Genomic DNA, 12865 nt, shown 5'->3' with positions numbered 1-12865 from the left:
GTAAAAGGAGGCTGGTTCTTTTACAAGTGCTGCATATCTAAGCTCGCCCTGATGAATACACAGGTTTCAACCTGACTTAGTTATGACATGAAAAAAAGTCTCTACTTTTGGGAGTTTTTTTGAGACCAAAATGTTAAGAAACCCATGTTTGACAATAAGAGGCAAAATATCAGCATATAAACCAGGAGTCTTCTTTCTTTTGAGGTGCTGATTACCCAGAGGTGCTTGTGGTGGGTAGCTTTAAACACTTTTCAGTAAGTAAGGTCTGTTGGTTTTTAGAGGAATCCTGTAAATATGTGAGTACTGCTACCTCTGTAGTTGCAATTTTATCTAAAATAAGAAGTTATTCTTCTGTGTGGAAGAGCATACGATAATTCAACAGTCATATTCAAAATCTAGATCTTCAGAAAAAGGCTTTTATTTCAAACAAGGAGTTCTTAGACACAGAGGTATCTTTGGAGAAAAGGCTGTTTCCAGCTAACACCTACAGTTTCAACTCCTGTGTTAGGAGACCTGTCACATAGAAGGCAGTGTGTCATTGCAGCTCTGGTAGGCATGTGGCAGAGTTAGGTACAAATCAGGGTAGTTTCCTTCCCACCTAGCTCTCCAAAATCTGAAACAGAGAGAATGCACCATTTCTTGCTATCAGTGATTTTTCTACCTCACAGCTTCCAAATTAGAGGGTTTTTCTTAACAGGACCATTAAGTTGTATTAATTGCAGATATGTTACTAATCTGAGAGCTTTTCTCACTCTTTCAGAAACTTGGGAATGACACAGCTCCCAGAGAGTCTTTTGACACAACAATGAGCTCAGAACGACTGGATGGAAGTGGTACAGGTACAGTACAAATTTCCTGGTATAAATTTCCTAGAAAATGCAAAATGCCTGATGCCCAAAATCTCACTTCCCTCTTCAGATTGAATGTCTGCAATTGTTTAAGCAAAGTCGGAGCTAACACTGTGTGAAGAGTGTTAGAAACAAGCTCACTTTTTATGCTATGGATGGCACTTTTCATGAACTCAGCCCTAGGGCTGAGTTTGCAGCTCACATTTTACTCTTGTTGCACAGGAGAGAAAGTACTTGGTGCAGATGCCTGGGCATGCCTTTGAAAGAAGGCTGGCTTTTAATGGGATCAGCAAAGCTGAAGCTCAACCCAAGAGCCATCAAAAATGCCTGTGCACAAAGAAGTGGAAGTGTTCAGTATGTCTGAGGATGGAAATGTGACCACTTTTCAAGGTTTAAGTCTGCTCATACTAACTTGAGTAGTGCTGACTGTAGTGCTGTCAGTCTGTCAGCCTCCCTGACTAGTCCATGGCAGCTGGCTCTTCCCAGGATTTACACAAATTAATTGAAGCCAGGCCTGTCTGCTAAGCTGTGGAAGCACCTGGACACTGCTCATGTGCACACAGCAACTCTCCATTGTACAAAATGTACACATTATACATGGTGTTCAGCCTTGGAGTGCTTACAGCACCAATTCCCTCTGTGTTCATCTTTCCATGCCCTTGTCAAGCTGCAGTCCTGGGCTCTGACATGTCAGTGCTACACTGCAGCCACCTGAGGACAAATTGACAGACTGGTTTCCATGTATACTTAGGGGACTGGTCAGTGAGGGCTTCCAAAGGGATTCAGCTCTAGTGGTTTGTGCTTACTACATGAAAGGAGTGGTCTGAACTAGGAAATCCAGGTCTGAGTTCTCACCAGTGGTGGTATCCTGCTAGCCTGGCAGACAGGACTGCTAAAACATACAGAAGCAAGGCTGGTAAAACAGGCTGAAATCAAAACCCAAATGCAGCCGTCTTGATTGAACACTTCAAATATCAATTTTGAAGTTTCATGTCCTTCTAAAGCTTTTTTAAAAAATCATATTCAAAACATGCCAGAATCAATAAATCAGTGCTTTGAAAGCCTTTTGAGGAGGACCTTGTGGACTGTATGTGTCCCCTGATGGCAGCATACTGAAGTCAGAGGAGTAAGGATAGTCTACACTTTGGGCACTGGAGTAGCTGAGGGTGTCTGACCTCAACTTTTCTCTGGTCTTTGTCTCTGTATAAGACACGTTTCACCCCCACCACACTGTGCTGTGCTTGCCGCTTCCTTTTGGCCTCCAGCTGTCAGTTGTTTCCTTACCACTCTTGTTTGAGAGCTCCCCAAGGCTCCTTTCCATTGTTGCAGCTATAGTTAGTCTTTGGCTTGGGCTAATTTATTTTAAATTACTGTGTTCTAATAATGTTAGAAGGCCTGAGGTCAGGAAGACAAGAAAGAAAGCTAATGGAAAATTGCTCAATATTGTTACAGGAGAACTATAGCTAGTGGTGCAGAAGGAGAATAAGTTTTGGGGGTTTTATTCCTTGCTTTGTGTCTGGATGACGCCTGTTTTTTGTTTGTTTTTTTTTTTGCATGCACACATGCAGAGGTGCAGGCAGTGTCCTGCTGTTTCACGTGTGCAGACACAAACTCTCCCTGTCACGCACTCACACTCATCTATATGCACCACACAGCTGTCTGCTTTGCCAGAGTTTAACTCCAGCTGGGCTGGAAAACAGCTACATAGGCTGGAAAAACATGTTGGAGATTGGCTTGCAACAAATTGTATAAACACTCCCCCTCCCTCCCACTGCCATTGAAATGTGTGTGCTCAGCACTTCCAGGTTCCGTAGGCTTTCCAAATGGAAATAGCAGGTAGCTAGGTCAAGTCAGCGTCTGTGAGCACACACTTGGTTTTGCCAAGTACCAAGGCTACCATTCTGCATTTCAGTTTGCTTGTGATTCTTTTCTGAGAACAAAGGTGTGGAGACTGTTGAAAGTCCCAGGTTAACATACAAGTTCCAAGATTATCACTGAACCTGCTAGATATAAGCCTTCAACCTCCTGGTATCTTCAGAGTGGGAAAGTAGAGCAGGCTTTTTGCTTGTTAGCAACCTGGAGTCCAGCAGGCTTTCTACCGGCTTGCACAGCTAGATGGGACTAACTTACTGCTTGTAAGTCACTGAAAATTGATCTCTAAATACCTTGGTCTTTGTTTGGGATAAACAACATGTTGGTAAACTTACTAATGTGTGGTAACTGTAAGCCATGTACAATGTTATTAGACAAATCAAAATACTATATAAAGAATACTTTGATCTGGGCTGAGTTTCAAAATCTGTTTTAGACCTTGCTAAAAGCAACAAATAAAAAGATGTAGCCTGCTGGTCACACACTTGGGATTTATTTTCTGGGCTGGGATTTCTCTGTTGATCTTGGAAATCCAGCCTTTTGTCTTAGAGACACAAAACAGTCAAGAGCTGCTTTTTCCACTGATCCATCACTGTTTTCTCAGCAGGTAGGCTGTGCCATCTGCTTCTAGAAATATGAAGGAGGAGAAAGGTCCAGCTAACCATCATCCCAAATACATTAGAAAGGGGGCCATGCAATTGCTGTCTCGGGCAATTGAATCACAAATCTTAGCACATGTCAAAAGTAGCAGGTTTAGATGCTTTGCTTGCAGTGATTTTGAATAAGACATTAGGGATCCTCTTAAACATATCAGTGCTTGTCTTAGCTTGTGTTGGTATTTTCCACACCACTATACCTGTGCATGGAGCCTTCTGTGCTGCAACAGACTTTATTTTGTGTCTATTTATTTCAGTGCCTAAACAACAGCAGACCCTTCCAGAGAGTCGGTTTGCATCAAATAAAGGCGACTCCATCTCAGCATCATCAGAAAAAAACTCAAGAGCTGAACCAAAGGCAGAAGCTGGTGCAAAGGCAAGAAGTTCTTCCAATACACCGACTAGTCCAAAGCCCCCATTGCAGTCAACAAAGCCCAGCCTGGCAGGACGACCCACAGTGCCACAGAAACCACGCTCTGCCTCTCGTACTGGTGAGAAGCTCCTCTGGGCAGTTGTTGTCCCCAGCTCTGGGTACTGTTTGTGTGGGCTGTGGAGGAGACACCCATTACCACACCCTGAACAGAAGTTAAATGGAGTGGGACAGGTTCTTCATTGCCTTGCTCTGGATTCACAGCCTTCCTTTCCAGCTCCTTTTGCCCTAATTTAAATAAACTTATTACAATGGTTTAATCTGCGATTTTCAACAGTAAAGTGTAAGAAGCAGTAGTGGCAGTGGCAGAGCTGTTTTGAATTAGCCTTCTTTCACAGAAGAAGTGAGCACGAAAAGCTACTTCAGCATCAAAGCCCTATTGTAGTAGCACTGACAGAAATGTGATTTCTCTAAACACCTGGCTCTATATACTAAAGCCTAGGGGTTTTGTGGCAGGCTGCTCTTAGCCCCTCAAGCAAGTGCCTGTTAATCTTAATAGCTTGCACAAACCAACTGTCTCTTTCTTTTTCCTTGTTTAGCCTTTATTTCCTTACTGCTTTTGACTGAAAGATAATTGTAATTGTGCTTTTATAACCCTACAAGACTGCCTCCTGCCCACATATTATATTAAGGTTTCCAGTAGTGGGAAATGTTTCAGCAGCATTTGTCTGTCTGCTGTTTAATAGGCCAGTGTCACAACCTCCTCTTCCCAAAGTACAGCCACTGCAATTGAGGGGAATTAAAAGCCAGTTACAGACTTCACAAGTATCTACAGCAAATATAGCTCATTAACTGCCAGGGAGTGAAAAAACATGAGCATGGCCATCTGTAAGAGTTTGCAACCCTCTTGACTTTTCCCATAATCACTGTTGACCTTAGAATGATGTAAGGATGAGGAGTCAAAGGGATGTTACAGCCTCCTCCCTGCCCTTGATGTGAAACCTGAGCATTGCTTAGTCTCTGCACTCCAGTGGGTAGAATGTTGTTCACATAAAAAATCACCTTCAGATTTTAGGTTTATTTACATTTATTTTATTGACCATTTTAGAAATGGTCATCAAAGTGAGGGATGTCAGGTAAGATGCTCATGAAGATGAATGCAATGGGAAAGCATGGATTATTTAGTGGTGCTTAATCTGTAAAATAGGCAGTCACAAAGACCTGAGCTGTCTGTTTCTACCAGCTCCTATTTCCTGCAGAGAGAGAAAGCATACTGTGGATTTAACACAAGGGAGTAATTAATACTTACCCATTATAAGCCAGCTCTTTTGTCAATAGTAAAAGCAACACAGCTTTGTTGCAGTCTCAATTCTATCCTAGTACTTGTAGTAACCCACTGTCTAAGGATGCCCAGGCAACTTGATGAAGAAAACTAAGCAATCTTCCTTTCTGTGGTCTTGCTCTTGCTGTTGTTTCCATCGGTGTGGCCACACAAATAGTAGCAAACGTTTTGCTAATCTGGGTGCAAAGGAACACAGCTCGGATGTCCACAAATTGTCAAAGACTGAAAGTCTACATCTAGCTGTGTTTGTCGATCACTGTGCTCCTCCTTGTGTTGGTATTGAGCTTCCCCAAGTGGCCTCACAGGCATATCAAATGCATGGGGAAGGTCCAAGAATTGTTGTATCTGTTCATACCAAACTGCATTTGGAAAGCTCATTGCTTTCCTGTGCTGAAAGTGAAACAGTTGACTTTTTGTGATGTCTCCTTATCAGAGATAAATTTTGATTAATTTCTAGTTTGCAACTGAATTATCTCTTTTTACGAATACCCAATACAGATGATGCTCTGAGTTCTTCTGTCAATGCTAATGTATCTTCCTAAATCCTGTGTTATGTACACATGGCACTGTTTACTTCTTGAGAAGCAAACTTAAAAGCTGTTTAAGTAATCCATTGTAGCTGTACTTCCCTACTATCCCAATGAGGTCTGTCTAGTGTAAGACTGAAAAGGTCTTCCTGAAAGGACTGTAAAGATGGTAGTCCACTTGCCTTACATAATCCATATCCAGCCTTTTAGAGAAACAAGATATCTAGATGGTTTTAAACTATGGATTCGAGTTCAAGTCTCAGATTTTCTCACAGTCCAGAAGATGGAAGTATTTTTTATTTTTAGCAAGTCTTTATGGATGCCCTTGTGTTATACTCTGGGACATTATTCATAGAAGCACAGAGTTCTGTAATGCTTTTTATGTAATTTGTTTCCCTGGTTCACTTTTAGACCTTATAAATTGTGAAACAGGATGTTTAAATTGATCTGTTCATTATGTTTCAGAACAACAAAAATATAAGTAGAACAAATATTTCCAACAATCCATCCACGGTTTTTTTTCAGCTGTTCTTTACAAATTACTTATGTCTTGCAGGTAAATCACTTGGTCACACCAGATTTCTATTTGCACTACAATAGCAGCACACATGAAAAATGCTGAAATTGAGATCTTCTCTTTGACTGCTAAAAGTCTTTCACCTGAACTGAGGTCCATACAATTTGTTCTCTTGTTGTAATGTAAATTCCTGAATCCTCCTTTTTCTGACACAGGTTCTGGCTCTTTCTTGTTTGTGTATTTTGTTGAGGCTTGGCCTATCATTCTGTGAGCTTTAGTGTAGATACAAATTTTCCTTCTCACCCTTTCGTTTGTGATACTCCACAGAGGATGCTCCAGAGTCGCCCTCCGGCCCCAGTTCCCCAAAAATTGCCCTGCTTCCACCAGTGCTGAAGAAAGTTACTTCTGATAAAGAAAAGGATGGTCAGAGCAGCCCCTCAGTCAGATCATTTTCTCAAGAAGGTAGGAGTATTTGTGTAACCTGCTGTTTTCTAGTGAAATTTATGTGTCATTGTCTCCTGATTTGTTTTCATTTGGAAGGGAGGAGAGCTGTGCATTTGAAGGTGCAAAAAGCAAGGAAAATGTGTCCGTTCACCTATTCAGCATCTCATCCACCCATCTTCCTTTGATCAAATCAAAAGAACAATCAATCCCTGGGTATTAATAATGTAACTGAACAATTAAGGGATTAGTATGTTGTGTACATTTATGGCTGGTTTGGTCTGAACTAAGATGCTGCTTCATATTGGTCACACAGTAATGTGAAATGCAGCTCTGTGGTTCAGCACATTTCCAGGGGAGCAGCCATAACTTTGTTCCTTGCAGCCAGCCCACTGCTCTCTTTGCTTTCCTTTCTGTGGGATCTCTGTGTGTGACAGTGTTAGCCTCCCTGTCCTCAGGCACTGAGTCTCTGTGTGCCAGTGCAAGGCTTGATACCTTCTGTCTTTTATGCTCAACAGTAGGCTGCTCTCTTCTCTGTGCTGATTTTCATGTGTGCACTGGATTTCTATTTTTGCTGATGCATTTTCATGCCCTGAGTTGACTCTTAGAAGAGCTAAAGCTTCATCTGACAGCATAGGACATGTGTAGAAGTAGTTGCAGGAATGTTGCTCACCATGGTGTTAGCTGGCACAAGTGATGATGTTTGAAATCTGGGGGTGAGATGTCTTCCTTCCTGGGTCTCTCCTCAAGAAAGACATCTAAGGTGATTCCCATCACTTAAGTTGAGAAACAAAGGGGTGCCCTTTCACACTCTGACAACAGATTTTCACAGCCTAGAATGGGGAAAAATAAGTTGAGGCAGCTATGTAATGATGGGTTGTGAAGACTGAAGGTGTGCTGCCTACAGAGCCCACTGTCATCATTCAGATGATCCATATTGCCAAAAGCAACAGGACTCAGGCACTGTACTTTCTTACTCCTTGCTCCCTTAAACCTTTCCAGTCAAATTAGCCAAACGCAGTTTTTTTATTCGGCCCTACATGGCACTGTATATATTTTATCAATGATAGTTTAGACTTGTGAGGTCCTTAAGGAGCTGCTGGGCTTTGCATAAAGTTGTTTGGGAAAGAGTAAATTCTGTTTATTTTATTTTTATTCCTTTTCATGTTTTCTTTTTTATTCATTACTATCCTACTTCCTCACTCAGCCGTTCCTCTGTCCTTGCTTTCTGCCTCTCTTCAGCCTAGCAAGTTCAATTTATTTCTGCAACTGGTAAATCACTGCAAATTTGTCCGAGTAGTGACAAAATTGTATCTCCTGTGAAATAAAGCTACAAATTAGATGATATTTGATTGTAAAATTGCTTTATGTTGGTGATTTTAACTGTACTTCATGGGACAATCTGAAAATACACCTCTTTGAACGGTATGGCTGTGAGATTGGGCTGCAGTTACCAATACCCCAAGATATCTGGACTACATTTTAACAAACAACTGGCATACTGATTACTGCTCTCTGAATAATTGATTGAGTGGGTTGGATAAGTGAAATTTTTCATATTACCTTCTGTACGTGGGTCTACAGAACAGCTTAGGAGTATAAATTAATCCTTTTCCTTGCTAGAGCAAACAGGAGATTGTCAAAACAGAGATGCAGCTCTTGACTGTGCCAAGCCATCTGGCAGCGTGAAAACCACTCCGGGGCAGTATTCTACCAGTGCAGAAGAGGAAGCTAATGTGCTTGGGCAGAGGATGGCACAGCCAGCTTCTGGTTAGAAGTTTTCATTTTTCATCACAGTGGTGCTTGATAACTGGGACTAACAATTGTTAAGAAATGGTAATACCAAAGAAGCCACAGAAGGGTGTGGGTTTGTCATTTGTCCTTATGAGGAAAGTAAAAATCTCCTGGGGCTCTAATCATATTTCTGTCCCCATGGGATTTACACGGCATGAAAGAAATCTCAGACAAAACATGTGTGTGCATTTTTCCTTTGTGTCAACTCCAGTGACCTGTCCCACCTAGTGCATGCAGCCTCTCTGCAGAAGAGCAGTCACTGCAATCTGTGACAGCTCTTCTGCAGCAACACCGGCATGCTGCAGGTAGGCTGGCTGCTGCTTGATGTGCTTGCACACCTGTCATTTCTAAGACCATGCACTTTAGTGTTTAAAAAAACATTTCAGCTTGAATATTGTTAGTGCCAGTTTCAGTGCATCACTCACAAAACCATTTGAGAACTGGGTAAATCGGATTATTTATCATTACTTTGACTGTCAGTTGCAAAAGCAAACAAAATCACCACCTAAAGAATCCAGGCTCAACACTGTTAGTCGAAGGAGCAACTTTGATTCACAGTGAGCTCATTCAGTAGGCTATAAAAATGTTTGTTTCCTTTATGTGCTTTTAAAATATAAAAGCTCCTGTTCTCAAATGGTACATGTTTACATGTTTCTCTTTACCTCTTAACTGGTTGGTTTAAACAGTTGTTTAAAATTACTTTTTTCTAAAGTATTTTAACTGTGTGTTTGAATTACACAGTTCCATTTACCCACTGTTTTTCTGTTTATAAGACATCACATAAACCTCCCTCGGCCCCAAATTTATCCTTTTTGTATTGTCCAATTTGTAGTTGAATTTATAGTCCATCCAAACTGGGACTCTCCCCTCTCTATCATAGTCAAATTATTATATTTTAGTTCATTCTGAGGTACCTGTCTGGTAAGTTTTGCAAGCTGAGATCCTGCCATAGACCACTGTAGGTCACCTGTGTACAGTTTCATCGAGGCAAGGGTAAGATCTTCTGGCACTGTGTGGACTTAAATGCCTGATAGATCTTTCAGTCATTTATGAGGCAAACTACTTGCCTATATTTATCAGGCCTTAAACTAAAATGACGGCTGCAGGATGTGTTTTGAGTTTTGTTTGAAGAGTCAATGAAGGCCAGACAAAGGCCAGGTAATTATTAGGAGTTAATAATGGTGTTAAGGATGACTGAAAAAATTGCCAGGCACCTATTTCTTTGGAAAGCAACAGTGTTTTGGAAGGTCAAAATGCCTGAATATTTTTTTACAGGATAATACTCTCAAATTCTATGAAATGGCTTTAAAAACCTTTATCAAATTCCCTTCTTGTTTCCCAACTTGCAATGTCAGGATAAGAACGCAGGGGATGTGTAGCTGCTGGCCCTTATTTCCTCACATATTTAGGCTAGCACAAATGAGAAACTAGATATTTTGGACTCAGAACTATTTGGCTGCTTTGGGAACCCTCCCTGCACTTCCCACATTCCTGGAAGTCTGTAGCACAGCCTGCCACACTTAGAAATGGTTGCAGAGATGGTCAGGGGCAGGCTGCTGCTGGTGACAGGGCAGGCTATCCCTTGCAGTGGTGAGGCTACAGGTGGGTGGTACATGGGGAAGGAGAGGTGGTGCTGCATGACCACAGCAGCACCTGGTGCCCTGTCAAGAGAGGGATTCACAAAAGTGGTCAGGAGCAAGGATCAATGTGAACCAAAGCTGACCATCTCTAGCAGAAATGGTAGAGCAAAGAAGGTCTTGTAATGGCAACATTTAATTGTGTGGGAGTGAAGTGTGGTGACTTGCAGCAATGTCACATTTAAGGGCCACTGTGTGTTTGGAAGTTTCACTTTAAGTGCAAGTATGGGATTTGTAGTGCTAACAGTCCTTGGGTAAGGTCGCCCTGGTTGATGTGCATAACCATCTTGTTACCATAGCAGTTGTAGGCCACTGATTAGATCAGGAATCTCAACAAGGTTTTACAACCTTCTTTTCCAATTTATTTTGCAGCTTATAGGTTTGGAGAAAGCCCTGGCTTTATGGGGATTATTGAGTGCTGGGTGAACAAAATGGATACTGTTTGCTTTTAGATCGTGGGAAGTGGAAATGACCTCCTGTTTTCCCCATTGCCAAGCACAGCAAGGTGCAGAGCCCATGGTCTCATCTGGAAGAGACTATGGTTGGGCTCAGAGCCATGCATGTGCTTCGTATCAGGGGACAGGGAGGACATTGGGACCTGGCAGTGTGGTGGGGCAGGGAGAAGCAGTTTGGGTAACTTGGCTGCTGAGGTGAATGTCCTGCCTAGGGAGACAGCCGTGCCTGAGATGTGCGTGACTGGTCTGAGGGGTGCCCAGCAGGCACATCTGCCTAAGCAGTCAGGAGTTCGCTGTCTGAGATCCATCCCAGCTGGAAAAAAGAATGCCATTCTGTTTTGGAAGTGGTGTAAGGAGAAGAAAATCTCCAGGCCATTTCTAACTGTAATGTTTATCCATGTCACAGTGAAACACTAAGTATCATGTTTCAAGTTTGCCTGCTTGCCAACCAACAGTGGAATAAAGCTTGCTCAAACTCTCTCTTCTCACCTTTTTGTGGCTTGAAGAATTAATGGACCTATCCTACTCCTACTAGTGCAAATTAATTCAATGGGATCAGGAGCAACTCCAATGTGCATTAATGACTTTTTGTATTGTTATTTTTTCTTCTTCCTTTCTCTTCTGCAGTCATTATTAAGTCATATTTCTGTTCTATGCAGCTGCAAAAAGAAGTCCTGGGCAACAGTCTCATGAGTTCCAGGAACTGAAACAGAGGTCCTTAAGTAAAGACGGCCATCAGGGAAGCAAGTCCAGTGACTCTGGCGAAGAAGCAGATAAAGACTTTATTTTTGTTTAGCAATCAGTACAAGTGCTTTGTAGCGCAAGAGCTTTTTATAACAATCGGGGTTCAGCAATCAACAGCCCTTTTAGTCAGCTGCTCTTTCACCACAGGTACATTACCATGCAGAAAACCTGATCTTCCAATCGTGATTTACAATACACCTGGCATTGATTCAGTCCTTAATTTCTGGTCTCTACAGTGCAGGCATTCCTTTCCATGCCTTTGCCTAAAGCCAGCTATTCTTTCATGTATTCTACTTGAATCTCTCTGAAGCAGCTACAAAGAGTGCCCTGCATTAGGGCATTTAGAAAGCAAAGCAAATTAACTGGACACTGTCTTTCACTAATACACTGTACAGCAGGTAATGTGTTGTACTGCTGAATGTAAATGTGTCAGATCTGCACGTGACTTACCTATAAATATATTCTTGCGGTATGCAATTGCACATTGTAATTATATTAAAAGAGCACACTAATAAAAAATAATTTGTATAGATTATATATATTAAATGCTTGGGTATGGTTTTTACATTCTCCCATAGGGAGCTTCTTTCTTCCTGTTCTCTTACTGTACATAAAGCACCAACGCTTACATTTGTGTACCATCAGAAAGCACAACAGAGAAGGATTTGGATTACGTATAACCATGGTATGCTTCCACATTCATATATTAATGTATATAGTTGATTGGAATGAGGGCAATTGAAATTTTATTAATATTGGTGTTTTCTGGAGGCCTTCCTCGGTTCTGTCTGCATATTAGCTTCCTTTCAATGTGTAATTCTATGAGAAATATTGTTCAACATCTGTAAAAACATTTCAGCTTTTGAGGGAGGGGATGCAAATTACATGGCTACCCACTTACATTACAGGTTGAAGGGATTTTATTCATATGTATATTTGTAACAATTAAAAAAAAGATTTTACTGAAATAACTGAAGTACTAGTCTTTGTTTTTACAGCAGTGTTTGTGGTCTGATGGTCTCTGATCTTTGAATGCTGGCATTGTGTCAGGTAGGTAAAGTGTGCAGTGAAGACAAAACCTGTATAATTTTTCTGCTTCTAGTAAAATGGCTGTTCCAGCTAAAAAGGACACATACACACCATAAAACTGCTGAAGGAAAACCTCTTTGCTATTCTACTCCCTTGGAATCTTCACCAAAGTAGCCTTTGTGTGAGCCAGAAACACCTGCTATCTAAATTCTCAATTTAGGTCCCACAGGACAAAGTAAAATTGGTTTGGTAACTCTCTCCCAGGAGCAGTTTCTCTGGCCCATTTGTGGCTTCTTGACTGGACAAAAGTTCTCAGATACCTGCCTGTCTGACAACCTTCTGTCTGATCCCTGTGCACATGCCTACTCTTGCCACTTCTCCTATTGCACTACAAAGGGCTACTAAGTCAAAACAAAGCATCTTAGAAGCACTTGGTAGAGGTTTATATCTCAAAAGTGGTCTACAAGGTGGTGGGAAAGAGGTCCTGAAGGCTGGGGGTTCCTTCTTGGGGTTTGCTGTGACTTGAAATGATGTATTTATCTAAAATTATTAAGAAAGGGTCTTCATAGTCAGATATATACTTTTGATTTAGATGCCATTAGTAAGAACAAAAGACAAATTGCAAAGGAAAAC

General features: G+C 41.5%; 1 protein-coding gene across 1 annotated transcript in view; it reads left to right on the top strand.

The window, feature by feature from the left end:
• CARMIL1 (capping protein regulator and myosin 1 linker 1) overlaps window positions 1-11832 on the top strand; it is a 191067-nt gene extending 179235 nt beyond the window's left edge. The window contains exons 34-37 of the mRNA XM_062487400.1: window positions 1600-1606; window positions 3700-3867; window positions 6460-6594; window positions 11119-11832. Of these exons, the coding sequence (XP_062343384.1) occupies window positions 1600-1606; window positions 3700-3867; window positions 6460-6594; window positions 11119-11255 (447 nt within the window). The 3' untranslated portion in view covers window positions 11256-11832. The remainder of the gene's footprint in view (window positions 1-1599; window positions 1607-3699; window positions 3868-6459; window positions 6595-11118) is intronic.
• Window positions 11833-12865: the final 1033 nt, after the last annotated feature.

Source organism: Cinclus cinclus, chromosome 1, assembly GCF_963662255.1.
Source record: "Cinclus cinclus chromosome 1, bCinCin1.1, whole genome shotgun sequence".
NCBI lineage: Eukaryota > Metazoa > Chordata > Aves > Passeriformes > Cinclidae > Cinclus > Cinclus cinclus.
This window is presented reverse-complemented; position numbering and strand designations above follow the sequence as displayed.